This window comes from Myotis daubentonii, chromosome 13 (assembly GCF_963259705.1).
Source record: "Myotis daubentonii chromosome 13, mMyoDau2.1, whole genome shotgun sequence".
Lineage (NCBI taxonomy): Eukaryota > Metazoa > Chordata > Mammalia > Chiroptera > Vespertilionidae > Myotis > Myotis daubentonii.
In genome coordinates this window covers 21,320,653-21,344,999 of record NC_081852.1, presented here as the reverse complement: position 1 = coordinate 21,344,999, position 24,347 = coordinate 21,320,653, and the positions used below count along the sequence as shown (strand labels likewise).

Genomic DNA, 24,347 nt, shown 5'->3' with positions numbered 1-24,347 from the left:
GGGCCACCCCACACCCCTGGAGTGAGAGCATCTGGGGAGGTGTACATACCAGAGCCAAAAGGCAGAGGGATTTGGAGTCCTGAGTAAGTGGGGAGTCCAAGCTGGCTGGTCTGAGGACTTCGGTCCTGCAGCCTTATTTCCCCTCTGATGGCCATGGTGCTCTCAGACACAGGGCAGCAAAATCCTGGTTTTCCAACTTACAGCCCCTCTCACGGTCTTATCTCAAAGTCACCTCCTCCTCTTCATCCTTGCCCCGGCTTCCTCACTAACGCCCCTTCTCATGGTTATTTCAGCCAATGGCACATTGGTCCAAAGTGCTTCCACAGCTCCTTACCTGTAGAGCTTGTGGAGACCAAGTGGAAGAAACGGAGGGATTTGCTTGTGCAGAAAATAGATATCGAATGGCTGCTATGTGCTAGGCCACAGTTGTGCTGAGGGTACTAGAGTGAGCCAGATAACCATGTGATTTGAATGCCCTGTGATAAAGGGAGGGGGCGCTGACAGCCCATAGGGTGGGCACCCACCCAGGTTCAGGAATTCGGGAAGGCTTCCTGGAGAAGGAGATAACGAAGTCGAGATTGAATATGTGTGGGAATTTGCCAGTGTGACCCTTGCACCTAGAACACTGCTCACTAGTTATTTGTTGGGTGAATGAGAGTGAATGAGAAACAGTGATCAGGCAGGAGGACAGCATGAGCAACGATCAGCAGGGACAGGTCCAGATGGCAGAGAGCTGGGAGCCAGAACTCGGGTTCAGCATCTGCCACCTCACTGATGCCCGCAGACTCCCCAGACGGCGAGCCCCAGTGGGTCCCTGTCAGTGTGCCTGCACCACCCAGCAGAATCCAGAATGTAGAAGATGCTCAGTCCATGTGTGTTGACGGAACAAAAGGGAGAAACTGGAGCTGGCATTTCCCAGCCATCTCACCAGATTAGAGAATGAGAAGAGCGTCAAGAGCGGGGTGCCCAGGCTGTCATTCATTCAACAACCATTCAGTACCAGCCACACGTGGGGCCCTGGGGGCACATGAGCAGAAACTGGCATGGCCCCCGCCCTAAAGGGCTTCCAGTCTAGTGGGGGGATAGGTGGTTATCAAAGAGCCATATAATTACGTATCGAGATTGGAGCCCCCAGGAAAATCTCAGGACTCTGAGAAAGCAGAGCCAAGGATGTGACCCAGCGTAGGGGCCAGAGAAAGTTCTGGAGGAAATGGGACTTGATTGAGATGTGAAGGCCAAGGGGGCATTAATTGGGGTGAAGATGAGAAAAGAATTCCGGTGGATAGACAGCACGGCAAAGGCTCGGAGGTAGAGAGGCTCCTAGTTCATTGAGGAAGAGAAAAAAGCCAGCGTGGCCGAGGTGCCAGCAGGAGGAGCTGGTGAAGGGGGGGAGCTGGAGAGCTGGGCAGGCCCACCCATGCAGGGCCAGGAAGGGTTCTCTGATGTTACCTTAAGGTCAGCAGGAAGCCACTAGGCAGTTATTGGAGCACAGGGGGCAGGTAAAGAGCTCATACCAGCTGCTGGGGCGACCACATGTCAGGGGCCCAGGTAGGAGGCCATTGCAGGGGGCCAGGTGAGAGCTGGTGGTGGCAGGGAAAGAGGGGAATAGAATGTTCCAGAGAAGAAATTGCAAGGACTCTGGTTTCTGGCTTAGCGGCTGGATGCAGAGGGAATGTATTGCCATTCACAGAGCCAGGAATGCAGTTTCCAGGGGAGGTTTAGGGTTTGTCCTTGGAGAGTTGAGTCTAGAGCAGCCGTGGGCAAACTACGGCCCGCGGGCTGGATCCAGCTGGTTTGAAATGAATAAAACTATTGGAAAAAAAAGACCGTACCCTTTTATGTAATGATGTTTACTTTGAATTTATATTAGTTCACACAAACACTCCATCCATGCTTTTGTTCCGGCCCCCCCGTCCAGTTTAAGAACCCATTGTGGCCCTCGAGTCAAAAAGTTTGCCCACCCCTGTTCTAGAGCATCTTTGCAACATTCGTGTGGCATTATCAAGGGGCCAGTTGCTTGTTCAAAAGCAGAGGGGCCTCCATGGAGGTTGGGGGTCCCTCGGCTGCGGCGGCCAGGGTTAAGAAGCAGCTTACCTGTCTGACTCCTGCCGGTAAAAGGAGCCGGAAGAGAGGCCCAGGGGAGTGGGGTCGGTCAGAGGCTGGCCGAGGCGCTGCAGCTGCTTGGAGCCTGTCAGCTGCATGGAGACGGAGTGCATTTCTCTGCACTGGAATAGATTTGGACTCAGCAGTTGGCTCTAAGTGCTTTTTGCCCTGACATGGGGAAACGAGCAGGGTGGGCAGCGGGAGGTCTGGGATGGGGAGGGAGCCCCCGGGACAGGAGCCACAGGCTGCTGGGGCCTGCTGCTTGCCTGAATAAAGACATGTTTACCCGACAGCCACGCACCGGCCTCACATTACACACTGTTACCCTGGTGGGGTGGGGTAGGGGGTTGTTGTAGGACACAGAGGGGACAGTGTGTGTGTGTGTGTGTGTGTGTGTGTGTGTGTGTGTGTGTGATGGCCTGTGGGTTTGTGCTCCAAAGCCCAGTGGCCTCAGAGGACCGGAATATTTGAAAGTCCAGATGGGATGGACAGTCTGACAGCCTCTTCCACCTTCCTTGTCTGCCTTCATTTAGCAACGAGCTTGGGCAGAGGCACCAGGTCTCCTCCAGGTAGGGGTATGAGGAAACAGGGGAAGCAGAAGTGGGCTGGGAAGAGGCCGTAGAGAGCCCCTGACTTGGGGAACCCAGGAAAATATAGTCTACTGTGCACTTGCAGCCTCCTCATAGATCCCTGGGGGTGGCGGGGGGGGGGGGAGGGGGATGCCCAGCCTGGCAAGGCAGACGCTGTGCACAAGCTGAGAGACAAAGAAGGAAGTAGTACGGTGCCCAGAGAAGTACTTAGCGGTTGTCATTTGATCTTTAGGGGAAGAAGGGGACAACTTTTATAGGATAAAGACTTCATGGAAGATCATTGTTGAGGCTCCTGATTAGATTGCAAAGCCTGTCCCCAGGAAGAGGCCGCTGCCTGTGCCACATCTGTTGGGTGTAGCCTAAGCTCAGGCGAGCCCTCTGAGAGTTCTCCCTGGGAAACCGGCTCTGAGCCTGGCTGGGCCTCCTCCGTCTTGGCTCGGTAGCAGTGACAGCCTGCCTGCAATCACCATAATTGATAGCTTGTGAGGCAGAGACAGTAAATAATTGTTCCACAAGTTCAAGAGCGAGCGTAATTAGTACAGTTAACAATCTTAGGTGATTAATTGGTTCATTCAGTACCAGTGTGAATGGGGGAGAACGTGAGCAGGAGAGGGGGCCGGAGCGCCCCCAGTAGTACGACACCGAGGGCTCCAGCCCACTGCTTGTCAGCCAGGGTCTGGCCTTGAAACAGCATCGGTTAGACGGAGACATTCATTTCTGAGAGCGAGGACTCCCGGGGGCAGGGAGGAGGGCAGCTCATAGGGCAGGGCCAACAGAGTTTGGCCACATTAGCCAAGCCTCAAGGGTGGAAAGAGCTGGATTCGGCTTCCGTTTGTTGACCGTGTTCGTGAAGGTCAGAAAGCAGTTGTACATGGAGGTAAGACTGGCTGATTCAAGTAGGAGGGGAGGAGGCAAATGATTCATGGCGTCCCGCCTCCCCGGGTGGGAGGGACCCTGGGAGGTCATTTAACCAGTCTCCTGGCTCCTGAGCTGAACTGCTCTGGAGCATCCCCATCAGAGTGGACTGGATCCCATTTTCAAGTCCTCCAGGGATGATGCCCTAAAACGGGGATAGTAAAAAGCGTTCAAATCACGGGCCAACTTCAGTCCATTCATAGAAGCTACGTGGAGCACTGGGCTGGGAATCCTGGGCTGAGCCTGGGGAGGAGCTCTGTGATCGCTTAGCGCTGTCTGCCCTGCGTGCAGGGGGGAGGAGAGGCCACCTCACTCAAGGATCCTCAGATCTAAAACCCGCCTGGGTCACGTCCCTTCAGTGGGTTTCCCGGGGCCTCCCTTATTGCCCTTTAGAAGCAAAAATGGTCTTGACCTCAACTTCTGGTAACAGAGAGGGTGTGAGAAACAACCACCAGAGTGAGAGCTATAGACCCATCTGTTGGGTCCCTTTCTTACCTTTGCGAGATTACGGCAGGAAGCTCTGAGCTGGGGGGTGGAGATCCAGGCGAGGCCTGTCTCCACCAGGATTCTGACCCGTCCTGGGCAGGGGGCACTTCTCCCTGAAAGACCTGGCGTCCTGGGAGTTTGGCGCAGGGCAGAGCTGCATCCCAAGCTTGGCCCCTCCTCGCACGAACTGTGGGTAAATCATGCTCGCTACACCCATTTCCTGCTTTTACAACGAGACGAAGCCTCCGGGACCAAAGTGGAGAAAATGGAAAAAACGCCTAGCACAGTGCCGGCCACTGGACATCTGAATTTTGTCCCCAAGACCTTCTGAGGCTTGGGGTGACCCCTGGAGACCAGTCTGAGGTGGGAAACCTGTCTAGAACAGATGGTCAAGCTCCACCCTAGGGTCCCTGTTGCTCTCATTCCTTCCCCCGCCACGCCATCCTCAGGGACAGACCGTTCACACCAGGGATGCTGGATTTGGGGGGCCAACCCCAATCGCTCTCCTGACATGGTGTCACTGAGCCACGGGGAGGGCTCCGGGGAGAGAAGGCCTTCTCTGGGGGCTGAGGTGAGAGGAAGCAAGGGAGGAAACGCAGATGCAGAAAAGTCTAGAAGAGGGTTCTCCTGCCACTACCACGGAGCCAGTCCCCGCAGCTGCCTCCCCAGCCAAAAGGCAAAGACAGAAAACATATACACATATTTGCAGCTACAGTACAAACGAGCGGCAAACCTAATGATTCGTGATTATTATTTGAAGGGTCCCACTGTTACAGATTTATTTGTCATTTCTTGTAATAACACCGACGGTAATGAATTCATTTGTATTAATGTGAGTGTCACGCGGACTTCCGTTGAAATTCTGCATTAATTAATGTACCATTAAAACAAAGTGTCGCCCAATTAATATCAAACAGAGGTAAGGCTGCCAGGGTCCTCTTCATCTGGGTTTCATTTGTAATTCATGGTATTAGCACCCTGCTTAATGAAAGTCATTTGCAATTTCTACCCATGGCCTCTCCTGCTTCCTGGGGGAAGGCCAGTGTGCCCTAGGAGCTGCCAGCCCTTCCCTGGGCACCGCGGCTGGGAGGAGGAGGGGTGCGGAGGGCTCTGCTTCTTGGTAGAAATTGGTCTCCATGTTCCAGGAGGGGCCTAAGGAGACCCTTGGAACTTCCGGATGGGGTTGGTCATCACTCAAACCACCCAGGAGGTGCACGGAGGCCCTTTCTCTGGGTTCTGTTCGGGGAGGAAGGCTGGTTTCTTGGCCAAGTTTGATCTTAACAGATGAGGCCGTGGTGCCCTCGGACAGCCGTGGAGCAGGGTGAGTCTGGGGTGCTGGGTCTCTGTCTTTCCTTGGGGTCAGTCTGGTGTCTCCTCATGGGCTTTGTGTGCCAGGACTCCTGGCTGTCTCTGAAGCCAGTGGGGGAGCCTGTGGCCTTTATATACCAGGCACAGCAGACAAAAGAATTGGACCTCCTGCCCTATTCCCCTCAGACCCCCTCAGTGGGTCCCCCTCCCCAGAGCCTTGGGAATAGATGCTGCATCAGGGGACAGTTCTCAAGGACAACATAGCAGGGCACCCTCTTTCCCCTGGAGTGTCCCTTGGGTGACTGGATCTCCTTGGGCCATCCCCACCCAAGCAGGAGAATGGGAGGCTGCCATTACCTGGTAGTGAGGTTTGTCACGATGCTGGCAACTGCTGCCACCATTACTGTGGATCAGACACTAGGCTAGTGTTTCATAATCATTACTTCACCCAGGACCTACAAACACAGGAGGTTGGTGGTTTTCTCCCCATTTTACAGATGAGAAAACTGAGGCTCAGAGAGCTTTTGTCTTTGCCCAAGGTCACACCCAAGTGGAAGAGGGGAGCAGGACAGGCATCTTGGATTGTGCACGGGTGTCCTTCTCTCCTCTCAAGACCGTTTGAGAGCTGGTGAAACGGAGTCTCAGGGGCACAAGGCCTCCAGCTTCCTGGCTCAAGGTCCCCTTTGTTCTTCTCAGAGTGTTCTTCTCTAGCTCATCACCCACTGCGCTCTGCAGTACCAGTTCCGGGCAAGCACCTGTGGCCAGCAGTGGAGCACTTCAGCCTGTGTCCTGTCCACACGAGAGTGTTATGTATCTCAACAGAGAGCACGCATTAAAAAGGGAGAGAGGAATGCCTTTATCAGTATTTGTTTTGGAACATGCTGCCTTTATATGTTCTGAAGACAGGGCCAAGCGAAGGGGCTGGCTTTGTAGCAAGAGAGACTTGGAGTAGATTTCAGGAAGGACTCACGGCCATACCCTTTTAGAGCAGGGAGGACTGTGGAGATCATGGCATTCGGCTCCCTCATTTGACAGATGAAGACCTGAAAGGGTGTGGAACTTGTCCAAGATCACATGGGGGCCACATTGATCCAGGTCCTGTCCTCCAGCCCTGTGCTCCTTGCACCTCCCACGATGCTGTGTGTTCAGGGAATCGCTTCCCATCCTTGTTAGGACAAAGGAGCGGGGAGGTCAGGGAGTGAGCGTGGAGGTGGGCATCTGCCACCGCTGGCCATCTCTAGGGCTTCAGTCAAGTCCTCTCCACTGCCTGGGTCTCGGCTTTCTCATCTATAGAATAGGGTGCCTGGGTGGGGAAGTGCTTCTGCACCCTGGCTGGACGTGGGAATTCCTCTGGGAATTTCAGAAACACCTCGGCCCTGGCATTGGTATTGTTTAAAAGCTCCCCCGGTATTCTCTTGTGCAGCCAGGAAACCGAAACACTGGACTGGGTGATTGCTAAAGTCCTCTGTAGCCATGACAATTCCAGCCCCTGTACCTATTGATGCTAAAACCATTTCCCAAAACCCCCTGGGCCCAGGAGTTCCTGCAGCTGTCCTCTCTCTGCCTGGGTCCTGGGCCCACCCAGCCCCCTCTCTCAGCTCCCCTGCAGCCAGGTGTGGAGCCTGTCAGTCCTTAAGCCTCCGGGGCTCCCAGTGACAGGTTCCACTTACCACATCACACCCCCTGAAGGGCCAGCAGCAGTAGCCATGGGGATCCGGGATCTGAAAGGAAAAACCCGCACCAGGCCTAACCCACTACTCATGCCTGCCCAGGCCTCTGCTGCCTCCTTCATCCACCCTCCAGAATGCACATCCTGGCTGGAGACAGGGGTGCACCGGTGGGGTGGATGGAGCCCAAGGGCCAGAGGAGGAGAGATGAGCAGAAGTTGCATCGCTTGAGCTGTCTTCTTATTCAGAATCCATTTATTAGTCTCAGCTCCCATAGACGTAAGGCCCGCCCTAAGGAGATTTGCATATTCATTTTGTTTAACATGATTCATCATCATGTGGGGGAATGAATTTGGGGGTTGGGAGGTGGAGCCCCATTTATGAGCCATGGAGCTGTGCACAGAGAGTTCAGGCAGCTTTAGATGCTGTATTCCCAGAGTGGGCTCCCCTGGGACAGAGATGGGGTACACGCCACACGGAGGGTTCCCCTGGCCTTTTACCCGGCCTTTCATCTCTGCTGAGAGCAGAGCAAGGTCCTCAGCCTTCAGAGGCTCCCTCCCTTCCAGGCCTCCCCACCAGAAGTGGCATTTGCAAAGTACTTTGCAGTTCATAGACCCTTACACCTGCTCCGGGAGGTGATAAGATATGATAGGACCTAAGACGTATTGAGATGTGTGATGCCCTAAGCACTTGCCATGTGTTGCCTCCTATAAGCCTCACAGTAACCCCATGAGGCAGGTGTCCTTAGTATGCCCATCTCACAATAAGAAAACTGAGGCTGAGAGAGGCTGCCTGACTTTCCTAACTAAAGTCACAGAGCAAATAGGGTGGTCTGAGACTCAAACTGCAAATTCCCTCAGGCCTTTGCTCCATAAAAAGCCTCCCTATATTGTACCTGTTTTTCTCCCCATAAATAACCACTCGTAGTTGCCCGTGACCATTTTTCTGTTGGAAAGATAAGGAGAGTGCATGCGGTCAGCACAGCCTCGTGTTGCTCCACGAACATGTTTGGGATGGATGGATGAAAGACACATACACTAAACGCTGCCTCCCCCACGCCCAGCACCTTCCTGGTGACACCTGACACCTGTCATCTTCTGACCCTGGAACCTCTGGGTGGCCCAAGTCATTCTGTGGCAACCCCTTTAAATGTCATCAGTAGGATCTGGCACTTAGCCAGAGTGACAGGATCCCGATTTCTCAAGGTCATTTTGGCCATCCCCCTGCCTCCTGGACTGGTCCACTCTGCTCACTCATCACTGAGAACAGCATAACCTGGTGGTTTAGAGCCCGAGCCTTGGAATCTGGATAATGGGGAGAGGAAGGAATAGTGTCTGCTTCAGGCTGCCGCGAGGACAGCACAAGGTCTTGCATGGAAAGTGCTTAAAACGGGGCCTGACACACAGGAGGTCCTCAGTGCATGGACTTATTGCCCCCTACCCAGAAGCCCTTTCTTACGTGTACAAAGTTCAGGAGACCCAATGCATCTATTGGTTGCCACGTTCCAGAATCTGTCAGGTCTCAAGACCACCTCGTGCGTCAGCTGAACCCGGTTTCAGTGTCCTGGCACCCAGGTGACCAGGTGCTGGATTCAAGGGAAGCTTTTTAGGGAGAACCCTTTTATAGGTCACACATATATCTTTTCCTAGTTTTTTTCTTTTAGATTATCCTGCCCCTGCAGGAGGTGGCAGTTTTTGATTTGGCGTCTGAGTTTTTAAAGTGCTTTTCCGCCATCAGTGCATTTCATCTCCCCGACAGCTCCCAGTGGAAGGCAGTGCAGGGATTGCTATACTTGTTTCCTGGATGGGGAAACTGAGGCACCTGACATCTGCACTGATGCTTTGTAGCAACAGAGAAGGAAGCCACACAGGTTGATGTTGAAGAATCAGAATGTGGCCCCGCATTTCAGGACAGTTGTTTCTGGGTTTTTCCCTATCAGGCCAATGTGCATGATGGGTAATCACCACCGAATGGATCTTTCCAGAAGCAGGTCTCCAAGTCCCTTCTGGGGGATGGAGGGGAAGGGTCCCAGGAGCCAGTCAGACTAATCTTTCAAGTAGGGGATGGGTGGGAGGGTAAGACTGACAGCTGAGGTCTGGATTCAGGCCTCCACTCTGGTTACTCCTCCCGCGCTACACAGAGGGGCGTGGAACCCAGCCCTGAGGGAGGGGTGAGACTTCCTGATGTTGAAAGCGTCATGTCATGGGGACTGGGGCCAGCATGGTCATCGGGGCTGCTCCACCATCACTGCCCTTCCTGTCCCCTTCTCTCTGCCCGTGGCCTTCAGCCAGCTGCAGGGCTGGTCTGCCAGCTGTGCACTATCCAGTGCCCTGCGATGCCCATGCTCCCTCCCTCAGCTCCTGCGAGTGAGCAAGTGAGAGGGTGGAGAGGGTGCCTGGAGGAGGGCATGTGCTTGACATCCTGGGAATGTGGGTGCTAATGGGAGGTAGCCCTGAGGGGCCACCCTTGGAACTGTCTCTCATTCTGCAGGAAGGTCACTGGGCTGGGGTGGGGGTGCTGCAGTTGGGGGTGAGGAAAATCGCCTAGGATCTCCTCAATCCCCAAATAAGGAGGAGCGGGGCCATTTTATACTTGGGTATCACCCTTGGCTTTGAAAATCAAGCTTCTGAGAAGGAGGGAGTCCCCAGAGGTAACTTCAGTGAGGCTCCTCCCAGCCCTGCATGCCTCGCTCATCTGAATAAAGGCCAGAGCCGTGTGTGGGTCAGGGACAGGGTGTCTCAACCTGAGCCTGGACATGTGTGTCTAGAAACCTGGGATAGCCAACACTCTTCTGGGGAGGGAGGGAGTGCCAGTCCCTTATCCTGGCTGATGACACCTGCCCTCCAAGGGAAATAGTAGAGGAAATTCAGTGGAGAAGACAGAAGCACCATGTGCAAAAGCCTAGAGGTGGGCCCACACCCTGGGGGCTGCTACGTAGAACAGTCCAGCAGAAGCAGACCGTCTCAGTGGGGCAAAGAGGAATGCTGAGTTTGGAGAGGAAGGCTTTGATCAGACTGCGGTGATGTTTGAGGTCCAGGAGACTGCCTGGGAGGTCAAAGAGGAGCCAGTGATAGTGTTTGAGGAGAAAATAAGATGGGAGATCAGCCCTTTAGGGCAGTGACTTTCCAGGATCAATTACAGGGTCAAGGCTGTTGTCCAGCTGTAGCGATACATTTTTTTCAATTTTTATCAAAGTCATATATGCACGAGCTTAAAAGTAAAAAAATAAAGCTAGGCTTATAATAAAAACAGCAGTGTCCTGCCCCATTCTTCCCCACTCCTGATTCCCACCCTGAGACGAACTTGTTCAATTCCTGATAGTTAGCTTTTTATTTCCAAATTACACACTTATAAACTTTTCATTTTTGGACATTATCTATTGACTTGCAGTTATGAAGGATGGGAATTACACTTTAACACCAGCCTCTCCCTCATCTTTGCTACACATACACACACACACACACACACACACACACCATTCTTAGTGCTTCACCCATTCTCCCAACATAATTCCATCCTTCCTCTCAGCTCAAACAGCATTTAGTGTATGTATCTTTGTGATTATGGAAATATTCACAGCGGAGCCACATAGTGCACTGTGATTATATTTCCTTTTTTTTTTTGTTTTCTCTAGAATCAAGAATTCTCGTTTGTTTGCTTAGTGTTCTATGAACCTACTATCACTTACTCATCCCCAAATATTCTCACATACTTAAATACCTCCTCTCGCTATATTAAAAGTGTATTGATTTTTAAATTCAGTTTGGGTTTTTCTTGTCACCGTTTGCCCTGGAGCATCTGTCCTCTGCTCCCATCCAAACGGGCTGTGCTCTGGCTTGCGTGCTGTTCTGGAGGCTGAATGGCTAAAGAAGCCTGATGTGGGTGATCATGGGGGGAGGGCGAATCACCCTGATAGTTTCTTTGTCCCCTGTATTAGATCCCCTGTTCACGGGTCCCACATTTTCCTCCTTCTTAGTTTACACACTCATTTTGATGGAATACACTCTTCAGTAACTTCCCGAAAAGAGATTAATGGAAACTTTTTTTTTTTTACTTTGTTTTTAAAAATGTGTTTATTCTACACTTGTATTTGGTGATAGTTTGGCTGGGTATAGAACTCTAGAATGAAAATAGTTGTCCTCATAATGTGGATTTCTTTATTGTGTGATAACCTATAATGTAAGAAGAGTTAAGGACTTCGATGCCATTTTGATTCTTGATCCTTTGAACACAGTCTTTTGTTTTCTCTCTGAAAGTCTTTGGAATTAAAAGAAAAAAGTACGTAGTGCTTTGAAACTTCATAGTTTTGCTCTGTGGGTCTCTTCTGAATAAATAGTGGTCTTTTTTTGACCTGGAAATGTCCTTCAGATCTGGGAAATTTTCTTACCTTACTTCTTGGCTAATTTCCTTCCCTTCATTTGCTCTGTTTCCTCTCTCTGGAATCTCTACTAGTTGGGCATTGGGTTTTTTGAACTGATTCTCTAATTTTCTTACTTTACCCCCTCATTTTCCATCTCTTAGAGCAGTGATTCTCAACCTGTGGGTCGCGACCCCTTTGGCGGTCGAACGACCCTTTCACAGGGATCGCCTAAGACCATCCTGCATATCAGATATTTACATTACGATTCATAACAGTAGCAACATTACAGTTATGAAGTAGCAACAAAAAAATAATTTTATGATTGGGTCACAACATGAGGAACTGTATTTAAAGGGCCAGAAGGTTGAGAACCACTGTCTTAGAGATTTGTTCTACTTTATGGAGAAATTTCTTTAACTTTCTCTTCCAACCCTTCTGTTGAGCTTTTCATTTCTAATAGCTCTTTTTTTCTCTCTTGGAATGTTCTTATTTCAAAGATACTATGTCTTATCTCTCTAAGGATGTTAAGGATATTTATTATTGTTATTCCTTTTTACTGTCTTCCCACTACCACCACTGTCTTTCATATTAGAGGTTCTCCTCAAATGTCTCATGACCCTTAGTTGTCTGTTCATATTTTAAAAGGAGCCCACATGTGGCTGCGTGGGCACTCGCTGTGTGAGTGGGGGCAGGGCAGGGTGGGACGCTGCTTGTTCACCAGCGGGCTTCATTGTGGGACGATGAGGTGAGGAATTGCCTGTTTCTCTGTGGGAATTCCAGCATGCTAGTATTTGTGTTCCCTTTGGGGCCAGTTTTCCTATCTCTGTTTTCATGAGGCTGTTTTAAAGAGGACTGATCGTGGCCAGGAGGAAAAGGGGGCTGCCGATTTTCACTTAATCTCCTGTTTCTGTGCCTTGTCCCCCTTCCAGTCTGAGTCCAGAGTCTGATGAACTCATCCCCTCCGGAAAGTAAACTTCCTGTCTCCTGTAAGAGTTGGGGAGGGCATCTGGGAGTCTGACCATTCTTCCAGATCTGCAGTCAGTCTTCATTTTGCAGTGTCACCTGGTGTCTCCAGTTCCTGAGCTTCCTGGGGTTTGGAGACCCCAGCCTATTGGCTTTCCCCTCTCTCCTAAGGCAGTTTTCAGTTCCATCTGTTTCGTAGCCAGGATTTTGTTGACACTTCTCATTTGTTGTCATTTTTTCTCCTGTTCTTTTTTGCCCTTGTGGATTTATGCATTTTTAATTCCCATATTGTCATTTGGTGTCATTTGGTGAGGGGCTGGGACAAAAACAGATGTAAATGGATGTGCTCAATCTGCCATGTTGAACAGGAAGTTCTGATCTGTAGAAACATTCATTGAATGCCTTCCAGGTGCAAGTGGCAGTGTTAGGACTAGAGAGGTGGCCAAGGTAAATGACAGAGAAAGGGAATGACTTGGGGAATGCGGAAGGAAAAGTTGACAGGCCCTGGTGAGGGATGAAGAGTGGGAAGCAAGAGAGAGGGCGAGTCTGAGATCAGCAGGGGTGAGGACACTGGCAGTCATCGGGAAGTCAGGGGGGCATTAGTAAGCACTATGATGAAAGTCTTCTGGGTTCATAGGGGCAGGACACAGCTGGAAGCTGAAGAGGAGGAGGGACTCGGATTGGGAGAGTGCTGAGCTGGCTCCAAGGACGCGTGGAACAGCTGGGGAGGTGCTGCAGCCCAGCCAGAGTGTGCGGGCCCCAGGAGCGGGCCCCTCCGCCCGGCAGCCTGCCTCGGCTCTCAGAGCAGACCCAGCACCACTTAGAGCCCAGCACACATCAGCTGAGAGAGAGCAGCTCTGGTCGAAAGAAGGGATGTTGTGATATCTCTTCCTGACTCCTCCGTAGAGAGAGGTGCTGGAGCACGTGTGTACACGTGAGGGTTTGTGCACACACGGCTGTGCCCTCTCCTCCACAGAACGGGGCCACCTGAGGCATCCATGGAGGCGCCATGGGGACCTGCCTCTCCCGGTTCTCTTTTCCGCACTGTTTCTCTCTTTGGTCCCTCTTCTCAGCTGGTGCCCACATACACCTTATCGCCTAGTTAAGAAAAAAATACCGCCCACACCTTCAGGGACTCCATTTCTCCTCCCGTGAGCCAGAATGCTCCAGAACTTCTAAAACTTCCCGTGAGGAGGTGACACCCTCCCCCGGCCCCCCAGGGGGCCCCACCTCCAGCTCTGCAGTGAGGAGGTGCCTGCTTTGGCACTCAGCGAAACCAAAGCATCCCGTTTGCCCCAGGCTCCCCTTGTCAGAAGGGCCTTTACCTCTGAGTTTACCAGTAATTCTTCTGGTCACATGGGAGCGTATTTCCTGATCCCCAGGGAAAATGCGCAAACTCTGCGATACACTCTTCCTTCTGAAAGTTTTTGGGAGCCAGGGCTCCCCGTAAACCCTTGCTTCCCTAACCCAGGCGCCCTGTAGCCCCCAGCCCTTCCGTAGAGGGAAGTGAATGGATCAACCCCACTTGAGCAGGAACCCTGAGCCCACACTTCACCCTCATCTCTGGGGTCCCCAGCCAGAGGTGAGCTGAATTTGAATCCTGACTCCAGCACTAAGAAGCTGTGTGACTTTGGACCAGTTGCTTCATTCCTCTGAGCTTCCATTTCCCCTAACTGGAAAAATGAGGTAATGAGATAAGATGTATAAAAATGCTGACCTTGGAGGGTTGATCCCCTCCCCTCCCCCACCTCAGAGCCCAGCAGCCCAGCCTCTGGGCAGCAAGCATGGGTTCCGGGAGGGTGTGCTCCTCGCTCGGATCCACGGAGCCACCCGCACCGTCAGAACTCTATCTGTCAGGAATTTATTACGAATGCATTTTATAACAGGCTTTATAATAAGATATTAAAGACTGTGGCAGCATCTAGCAGCATTTCATAAATATTAATATTGCCTTTAGAGATGGCACCTACAGTGGAAATGGAGGAACTGTTGCTGAGGTTTGGTCAAAAGTACAGAATACATCTAGTTGGGGGGGGGGGGGGCGGTTATACGGAGAAGATGAGAGGGTTCAGCTGCATTTTCCCCTCCTCCCTTCCTTTCACAACTTTGCCTCTGTAATTTCCTTATTTCCCTTTAAGTTGGTCACTTTCTCCTCGACTTTCCTCCTTTCTCTTTTCTCCTACGAACTCTCTCCCCTTCATTCCCACTTCCCCTTCGGCCCCCAGTCCGCCCCTCTCACCCTGTTGCCATCCCTTCTCCCTCCTCCCCCCTTCCCCTTCTTTACACTCTCTCCACCTCTGTTTTCTCCACCCTCCCTCGTTGCCTCTCTCTCTGTCTGGCCCCCTCTCTCTCCCTCAGTGCACTCGCACCCCCCACCCCACACACACACACACACACACATGTTCCAGTCAGCACCCGAGCCACCTCTGTAGAAACCTGCGTGTAATGCACCTCACACTGCATTGAGAAGTGAGCTATTTATCATTATTATTAACGAACAAGATCCCTTGCACGGCAGAACTTTCCCAGAGTCTATTCCCTTGTCACCCCCGGAGTAGCGAAAAGATTTATTTGTCTGTGAATTGCACGGGGTGGCCCATTTACAGCAGGTCCATCAGAAGTGACATGGAGCTTAAATGGGACCTGGAAGAGGCAGGGGCCTGCCCTGTCTGCCTCCTGCCGGCCTCCTGCCTGCAGCGGGCCCCTTGCTGAGGGCAGCTGGGCAGGTGCAAGGGTTTTGCAGGGGATCAGGCCTACACACACTCCCTGGCTCCCAGGAGGCATGAGCAGTGCATTTTGGGAGATTTCCACTGAAGTGGCCCAGAAGCCCTGAGGGAGTGGGCGGGACTGGGCGGGGGTGCCCGGGGGAAGGAGCAGGGAAGCAGAGCTGGGGCAGAGCAGTGGGCCGGGCGAGAGGCCTGCCTCAGAAGCAGGAGTAATCACTCCCCATGGGGCCTTTTCTCCAAAGCCCAGCTGCTCCAGTCCAACAGGAAGGTGGGCCCAGGAGCAGTTTCCATAATGAAGACGCAGAGAGGAGTTGTCCCAGGGTGGGGCAGCCCTACCCCCAGCTGAAATGTGCCTTTGGCCCTGCCTCCTGGCCCAGGCCCACCCTAGTGATGGCCCTGTAGACCCCGAACCTCAAGCCCAGACACCATAGAGGCACTTTCTCCCTGGTCTCCTGGTCTCCAGGTGGGCAGAGCGTGGCTCTCTGGGGCATCCCTCCTCCAGGCCTGTCAGCTGATTGTGTCAAGCCCATGATCAAGCTGTCCCCTGCCCACCCCTGCCACCCGACAGGCATGCTGGTCATCGCAGGGACCTGAGTGGATTTGCATGTTAAAAGAGACACTTAAAAGGAAGAAGGAGCCGGCATTCACTCATCCAGGCCGCTTTCTTCTTCCCCCATTATTACCTCCTATGCCCTCCACAGTCTAGGCTCTGTGGCCAGGAGCTTTGCTTTCTGTGGCCCAGCCTTGGGCATGAAAGGGAGGAAGTCCCAGCCGGTGAGGATAAGGGAGAGCCTGGGGCAGAGCTGCAGGAATGAGGACGCCTTGCCCGGGGCTGGATGCATTTGGGGGCCTGGGGAGACCTATGGAAGTCAGTGTGGGCAAAGGGGATACCCACACAGGTAGGACGGAATAGATGGGGTGTCAGCACCACAGCCAGGGCCTAGGAAGACCAGGCAGGGGGCGCCCAGAGCCCCTCATCTCTGCCTTTCTCCCTCATGTGCTCATTCTTTCCAAGATGGGCTTCCTCTACCTGCCCATGGCTTCTGCCACCTGCAACCTGTGGCTTCTGCGTGGCTTCGACCTGTCATGGTGCCCACACCAGCCCTAACCAGACAGCAAGAAGCTTCTTTTCCAGGTCCCCATAGAACGTTCATTTCACTTCCAACACCCCATCCGCTTGGGCTGTTAGAGTCAGGTGGTCACCCCTGGACCAAGCAGACGTGCCTGGGTCTGAAGTCACTTGGCATAAACATGGCTGCCTAGGTCCCTCCCTTCGAGCAGAGAGAGCTGTGGGTGTAAAGGGCACCTTTACTTGGAAGGAGGGTGAGAGGGGAGGCAGTGGCTGGCGTCTCTGGGGGAGGTGACAAAAACACTATATAGGAGTCAAAGCCCTGATTTCCAGGCACAGGTCTGCTGTTAACCACCTGTGAGACTCAGTGCAAGGCACATCCCCTCACTTTTCCCATCTGTAAAATGGGGAGGCTGGACTGCATACTCCCCAAGATTCCTGCCAGCTCTCACATTCAAGCCTTCCCTGGGAGGGGCCTGGTCAGGCCCGGCCTCTGTGTTCAGGAGCTTCCTTGGCCTCCAGGTGCCCCACCCACCCCTGCTCAGATCCCACCCCTCCTCCCACAGGCTCCCCAAACCCACGTGGGAGGGTCTCCAGGGGCTCTCCCACCCTGACCCTGTCTGCAGCAACCGTGAGGCAGTCAACAGGAATGTTCTCTTTCTGAATTTTAAAATGCCCGTTTGTCTACCTTCATGATGAAGAGACTGACTGTTTACAGTTTCCAATACCCTCTTTAAACAGGGCTCATCTCAGGCTGCCTGTGATGGTATTTTATTACCATAATAATAATTACAACGACCATTTATGGAGTATCGCTCAATATTGTTGTGAACCTGGCTCGGCGAGCTTCCCCCGCTCCCCCTTATCTCATGTAATCTTTCTCTCAAGCCTACACGGTAGGTACTGTTATCAGCTCCACTTCCACCTGTTCCTTTACGTGAGGACACTGAGGCCCAATGAGTAACTTTAACAGCATATGTCTGAGGGCTCCGGCAAGTAAGTGGAAAGGCTGGGACTCAAACTTGGCGTCCACGCTCCGAGCCACCAAGTCTCACTGCCTGGGGTGAGCTTGGAAACGCGGCCGCACCTGGCGCCACCGCGGAAACCTGCTTGCGTGGACCTGTGAGCACATCTGCACATCGCCATGGAACAGCAGCTGGGTGCTCGGAGGAGCCCGCGGTGCACCTGCTGATGGATGACTATCCCCTCACAGCTCATTTCCCTAACAGAGCATGGCGCCCGGGACCTGAAATGCAGGAAGTCAGCATTCTCTTCTCTCCAGTGGCTCGTCCCTTCTAAGAACACGATGGCTCTTTGCCAGGCCTATTTAAAACCTTTTCTAAGTTATGCAGAAATTAAATGGGTTTCCACTGCAGGGCATGAAACATAAAAGCCAAGAAGGTCAGACACAGGACCATCCCTCTTCTCCTCCTCTATCTTCTTGGCTCTTGCTCTTAAATCTTCTGATCAGATCTCAGAACCCTTTGCAGAGACCACGCCGGACGGACGGGTGAAATGTCCTCTCCCCCCCGGGGCAGCAGGCTGGACAGCTGACATTCTCTCTGGAGTGGGAGCCGTGCCTCTCCTCTGGGCGGTGGCTCTGTGGGGGGCGTGTCAGAAGTGTCCCATCAGGGTCCCCCAGGGGACAGTTCATCGCAAATAGTTCCAACAAAGGCATTTCAGTGAAGAGACTGCAGTTGGGGGCTCAGGGGAGGAGCGGATGTGGCTAAGGGCCACTAAGAGATGCTGAGGTACCAGAGACTTAGCTGCAGAGGGAAGCTCTCATTAACCCTGGGGCTGAGTGGGGGAGGGAAGGGCTTAGTGCTGCCAGAGGCCACCAACAGCTGGGCCAGGAAGGCGGGGCTGCGGGGCTGTGGGGCTGGAGCTGGGGGGAGTGGGGAAGTAACACCCCAACCTGTTTCTCTTCTTGTTGCCTCCCCAAATTCTGAGCTCTTACCAGCACCTCCTTCGGCAGAAGCTAGCGGGCAAGGGAGCCTGGGGATGCAATGAGGTCACCCCAGTGTGGGCAAATGGAGGGGGAGGTGGAGCAGAACAGGGTACTCAGTGGGTCTGGGGGTGCAGACAAGGAATGCTCAGCACAGTGTCATTAAAATGCATAGTGCTTCTGGGCACCTCCCTGCCCTGCCCTTGAAGGTGCTCTTGTCCGCAGTCCTCTGGTGTCCGACAATAAGATCACAACTGCCATCTTCGAAGCCCTTATTAGATGCTGGGAAGTTTACACTCATGACTTCCTGTACTCTTCATGCGAACCCTATGACATCTTATTAACCTCAGTGTACAGAGAGGGGATTGGGGGTCAGAGAGATTAAGAAACCGGCCCAACGACACTCGGCAAGGCTCGGGTCCAACCGAAGTCTGTCCACCCCTGAAATCCCAGCCCTCGTCTGCTCTGCCCCCTTACACACTTGATTCTATTTTTGAGGGAAGGAGAGCATCTGTTTTCCAAGCCACGGAGCTGGGTAGGGCAGACCGAGCAAAGAAAAAGCAGGTTCAGGAACCCAGACGTGTGAGGGAGCCTGCTGGGTTTGAGAAGTACACTCTACCTGCCAGGAACTATTAAACTGATAAGATGCTGCGCATGATCTTAGCGAAGAGGCCAAGGAGCCATACCTGCCAGGAAATAAAGTGTGAAGGAGACAGGCCCAGACCGCCAGGGCCTGCGTTCTACGCACAGGGCGCTGGGGAGCCATGGGTGTCGTGGGGAGAGGGGCCTCCCGTCTGCCTCTGTCCTCAGTGCTGGGTGGGGAAGGACAGGTGCTAAGCCTGGCCATTGAGCCTGACACTTGCCTGGTGATGGACAGAATTGTCGGTTAGAAACAGTGGCAGCGCCATGGCGTTTCCCCTGGGGGCCCTTTCCAGCCTGACCGGAGACCTTATTAAGGACACCCTTTTCTCAGGCAGGTCGTCCTGGGGAAGGGCTGTTGGCATGCCCAAGCCTGGTCCCCAAAGAAAGGAGCTGCTCACAGCAGTGACGCAGGGCCGAGGTCGCGGCCGGCAGCAGGGAGAGGGGCAGCGATGTGGATGCTCTTCTTGAAAAGAGCCCGCAGGTGTCAGAAGGGACCCCGTCACTGTCCCAGTGTAAACAGAGCGCAGAGGACCAGAAGTACGGTGTCCGCCCTCGGCGAGCTTACAGCCAGTCCCACCTTCCTGTCTGGGAGGTGCCACCCACGCTGGTGGTCGTCCCTGACACCACACGGAAGCGTTAGGGAAGGAACGGCCATCAGTATTTTAGAAGTGTTTCGCATAGGGCCTGAGATCATGGGCGAGATGTGGACTGAAGGCCTCCCACTGCCTAGCTCTGTGCCCTGGGCAAACTACGTAACCTCTCCAGACGTCAGCTTCTTTTCAAAAACAGGATAGTGGCTCCCACCTCGAAGGCTGCTTGTCCGCAGAGCTGGCAGGTGCAATCCCCAGCACAGGACCTGGCCTATAGCTGTCATTGAGCGGGAGCAGGGATTTTTACCTTTTTGTCTCTGTGAAGGGCCTCGTTAGATTGCCTGTACTCAGATGTGTCCAGAGCTCACGAAATTATGAATAAATTAACTCACCCAACAGTCAGCAGGCACGGCTTACCAGCCACGCCTTGTGGTGGCACTGCCGTGGTGAAGGCGACAGTGGGTGCAAACAGATATTCGTAATATAGTGTGCTCAGTGCTGTCATAGAGGCTCCTTCCTGTATTCTTAAGGGACGTTTACTGAACATCGGACACATGCCCGGCACCGTGCTAGGCAAGGCAATGCCCCGTGGCTTTCGTGGAGCACATGGGCTCTGAGGGAAGACAGACACTCACTGTGCGATGACAGAAGTGTGGGGGGCGGAGAATCCCAGGGTGCTGCGGGACCCTGAGCATAAACAGTGGCCCGGGTGGGGCTGAGTGGGGCTGCCCTGCCTTAGGGGTCTGGAAAGTCTCCATGAGGAAGTTGCATTTAACCAGAGACCCCAAGTCAGAAAGGGGCAGGGGTCTCTACACACTGAATGGCAGAGGCTCCCAGGATGTGGGGGCTCCCAGGACGTGGTGACATTTGAGCAGGCCTTGTGGGCCCCTCTGGTGGCAGGCTGCCACGGCCTAGGGGTGGCAGGTGTGTGCCCCACCCCAGGGCAAGCCGGGTAACCTCTGTGGTGCCAGGCAGAGCCCCCAGGGCCCCGCCACATGCCCGGAGCACACACCTCCCCACTCCCTGCCCTTGAAACCTCCCGACACGCGGACTCAGGACCTGGGGCCTGGGCGGCCAGGGCGCACTCAGCAGAGGAAGGAAACTGCCCAGAAGCAGGGGCTGGGACCGAAAGGCGCTCATCCAGAACTCCAGGATGAGCGGATCACCTTTGGAACGCACGCCGTTACAGCCACCAGGAGGCCATCAAAAAGGGGGAAAAAGAGATACAGCATTTTAAGTTCCTCTGAACCCTCCTAGAATAAAAACGACAAGGCCGCGGTCTGGTTGGCGGGAGGGCCGTGGCTAATGGGCTTTGGGGGAATAGTCTGCGGTGGAGGCAGCCGCTCCGAGCTCCGCTCACCCTTTTGTTTGCTTTGCTTCACCCCAGGACACACCGGTGGGGACGCCCATCTTCATCGTGAACGCCACCGACCCCGACCTGGGTGCCGGCGGCAGCGTCCTCTACTCCTTCCAGCCCCCCTCCCCGTTCTTCGCCATCGACAGTGCCCGCGGCATCGTCACGGTGATCCAGGAGCTGGACTACGAGACGACGCAGGCCTACCAGCTCACCGTCAACGCCACGGTGAGTCTGTGCCGGGGCCCCACAGCCACATATGGCCTCTTCCCAGCCATGAAGGGGGTGACAGAGCATCAGCCTAGAGCCTGCGACTCCAGACCCCTGGAATAGTGATGCCGGTGATGGTAATCATCATGGCAGCGCGTGTTGCTGAGGGTCCGTGCTGTGTCCCTCGTACTGTGCTGAGCACTCAATGGATTGTCTTCACTAAACCTCACAAGAGCCCTGTGTCGTAGCATTATAAAGAGACCCAGTTTACAGATGAGGAAACTGAGGTACAGAAGCCATTCGGTGACTTGTCCGCAGTGCCCCGGCCGCGGGGCTCCAGCATCTGCACTGGTGACCCCACAGGACACTCATGGTGCAGGGTGGCCTCTCACCGTGGGACACAGGACAGAGGTGTGACCCCAGCTGTGTCCTGACACCACCCAACACACCGGAGGCAGAGGGAGGGGTCCTGGCCACTTCCCTAGAGTGATGACACTCACACAGTAGGGGGCACCCATCTGTGCCAAGCACCAGGCTGGGCCCTGGGAGTTCCAGGATGAGTGTGTCAGGAGAGGGGGGGCAGGAGAGAAGTAATTATCCCATTTGGGGGCTCACACTCTTGCGACTCATAGCCCAGGAGTAGTGGAGGAATGAGAACCCAAAACCAGGTTGTCTGACACCCAGTCCAGCGCCCACGACCAAGAGTCTCTGAGTCTCCAGAACATCACAGTCATTTTCCTTTGTTGCCCGCTGTTTGCCAGGGCCCTGGGGACAGGCACGCTATACCCTAAATAGTCCTGCCCTCTACTGTCCTCTTTCCCGCCCCCGGCTACCGCCTCCGGGTACAGCCGGAGCCTTCAGCTGGTAGCAAGGAGAGCAGACTTTTTTACAAAGCTCAGGCCAAGAGTGAAACAAATCATTGGGGTCCCTCTTGACCCTCCAGGACCTATTTGCCTGACACACAGCATCTAGCCCCTGAATCTGTGACGCTGCAGTGGGGGCTGTCAGTAGCACTGGGGGCTCCACATGGCCGGTCACAGAGCCCAGATCTCTGGGAAAGACCCACTGGATGGATCGAGGGCCTGATTTTGAGAGAGGAGGTTCCCCAAGGCTTGGTCAAGATGCGACGGCCCCTGGAGAGGCCACTGCAGACAACACCCTCGTCCTTCCTTCTCCTAGTTAAGTGTTAGCTGTCAGGGAGGAGGGGTGTGCAGGTATTTGCAAAGCTGACTTACGGGGTTGGGGCACTAGCAACGCCAAAAGCCGCTTTCTGCACCCACCTGCCCCCTTCCGCACTCCCTTGCACCCACACACGGGTGGTCCACTCCTACCACTCCCCATTTGTCCACCCCTGGGCCCAGAAACACACAGATGCTTGCTCTCTTCTCACTATGAGCTTGTCCTTATGCGATCATTTCCATCCACCGTATAAATGGCTTCGTGCAGATGGGGGAGAGAGTGGAGCTGGGCACAGGCGTGAGTCTGGGTGGCGGGGCCTCTCAAGCTGGGCTGGTGAATACAGTTAAATTGCTGCTAATCTCCCGGCAATCAGGCCTTGACGTGGGAGAGCAGGAGGGGCGCAGGACTCCCTTTGGTATTGATGGCTCCCTCCACCCCACACCCACGCGCCACCTCCCATTCACAGATCCCTCTTGGGGCTGGTGCTGTGCCCTTGGCTGCTGGGCATTTCCCCAAGGAGATTCTCCTATGTAGCATTGCAGGGAGCAGGGTGGGTTCCAGCCACCACTGGGTGGGTACCAAGGTGACCAAGCATGAGAGCTGAAGGCCCAGAGTGACAGCTGGGAGCCTGGGAAGGTGCCTGCCCTGCCAGCTATGCCCACTCCCTGTCTCCAGTCATGGAGTCCAGTGTGGGCTGGACGTGGGCATCTGTGGCAGGAGCAGGACTGAAGCTACAGTGTGGGATGGGGAGGGCAGGTGCCAGGATGGACGAAGCCACCTGCCAGCAAAAGCCTGGTAATGGTAGATCAGAACCACTAGCAGCCCCTGCCCAAGAGGTCAAGGGGCCTCCTGCCAGGCCTCCTCCTCTGGCCGTGTCTGCCTGGTGGCCATTCGGGTCCCTGGCTGGGAGCTCTCACCATGGGCAGTCCCCAAGCCTAGGCTGTGGACACCCTGGTCTTGGAGCCTGGGAAGCTGTCTCCCCGTGGTCCCTCTGCCCAGCTCCTCCTGCCTCCAGACTCTCCCCTCCATTGCTACACTCTTCATCCCCGAAGGCCCTCTACTCTCTCCTTGGCTGCCCCTGAGGACTCTGAAAACAACCAGCCTTCCTTCCTGAGGCTCCCCAGCTCCGTCAGGGAGGGCAGGAGCAGGCACTAGGTTTGTGATGTGGGGAATGCCGTGTGTGCTCAGGTCACCCCAGACAAACCAAGACAAGTCTAAGCCCAGGACAGTTGCTCCTCAGTTCCCAGACCAGAGAATTTACAAGCCCAAGGGTCCATAGAGGCCATTTCATCTCACAGAAAAGGAAACGGAGACTCCCAGAGGGGCAAGAACTTACTCAAGGTGACCCAGCAAGTCAGGGACTGAGCTTATGTTAGGGTCCCACATCAAGAGAGTGAAGGGCAGATTTTTATGTCAAAAGGACCTGAGTTTGAGTCCTGGGTGCACACTTACCAGCTGTGTGACTGGACAAGTTACATAACCTTTCTGAGTCTTTGTAAACTCAACTGACTAAGACACACATAACACCCACAAAAGCAAAAGCAGTGTTCGCACAGCGCCTGGTATATAATCTGTATTCAGCATGCAGCTGTTATTCTTGTTAACTATTGTTATTCAATAGTAGTGGGCTATTTAAGTGGGCTGTGTATTTTAGGGTAATAAAATAGGGGTTTCAGGTTTTCTTTCTTGGTGAGCATTCACAGGACTACATTTCCAGCTAACTAGGAGGGTATAAACATTGCCCGTCTGGCTACAGGGGATGGCCTGTGACCTCCCGGGATTCCTTCCTGGAGTCCCCCAATGTCACAGGCCCTGGAGCTCCCCCTACTGGTTCAGCTGGAAACATAACTTGATCAGGAAACCAGAATGCAGAGTAGGGATGCAGGTCCCAGAGCAGCCCCTCTGGGGTCCAAGGGCCTTTCTTCTAAGAACCCCCATCCTAGTCATTCCCTTGATGTTGAGGCTCGGGGATAAGAGGGGGCAGAAAGTGGGCATGGAAAGGAGCAGCGCCCCCCTGGGTGAATCCCAAGCCAGTTGCCCCACCCACCAGATATCCAGGGGGGTCAGGCCCAGGCTGGGCTGAGGGCAGGAGACCGAGTTCTGCTCCAGCCTGTTTGCGACATTGGGTTAACCACCTTTCACTGGGCTCTGGAGGGGCTGTTTGTGTCTTCCTGCACAGGTCAGAGATCAGTGTGGGTTCTTGAGTTCTTGAACTTCCACATCCCTGTGGGAGTGCAGGA

General features: G+C 54.0%; 1 protein-coding gene across 1 annotated transcript in view; it reads left to right on the top strand.

Moving 5' to 3' along the window:
• Positions 1-24,347, top strand: part of LOC132214646 (cadherin-23-like) — a 317,401-nt gene that overhangs the window by 139,340 nt on the left and 153,714 nt on the right. Inside the window, exon 7 of the mRNA XM_059661973.1 lies at positions 20,752-20,946. Within this exon, the coding sequence (XP_059517956.1) occupies positions 20,752-20,946 (195 nt within the window). The remainder of the gene's footprint in view (positions 1-20,751; positions 20,947-24,347) is intronic.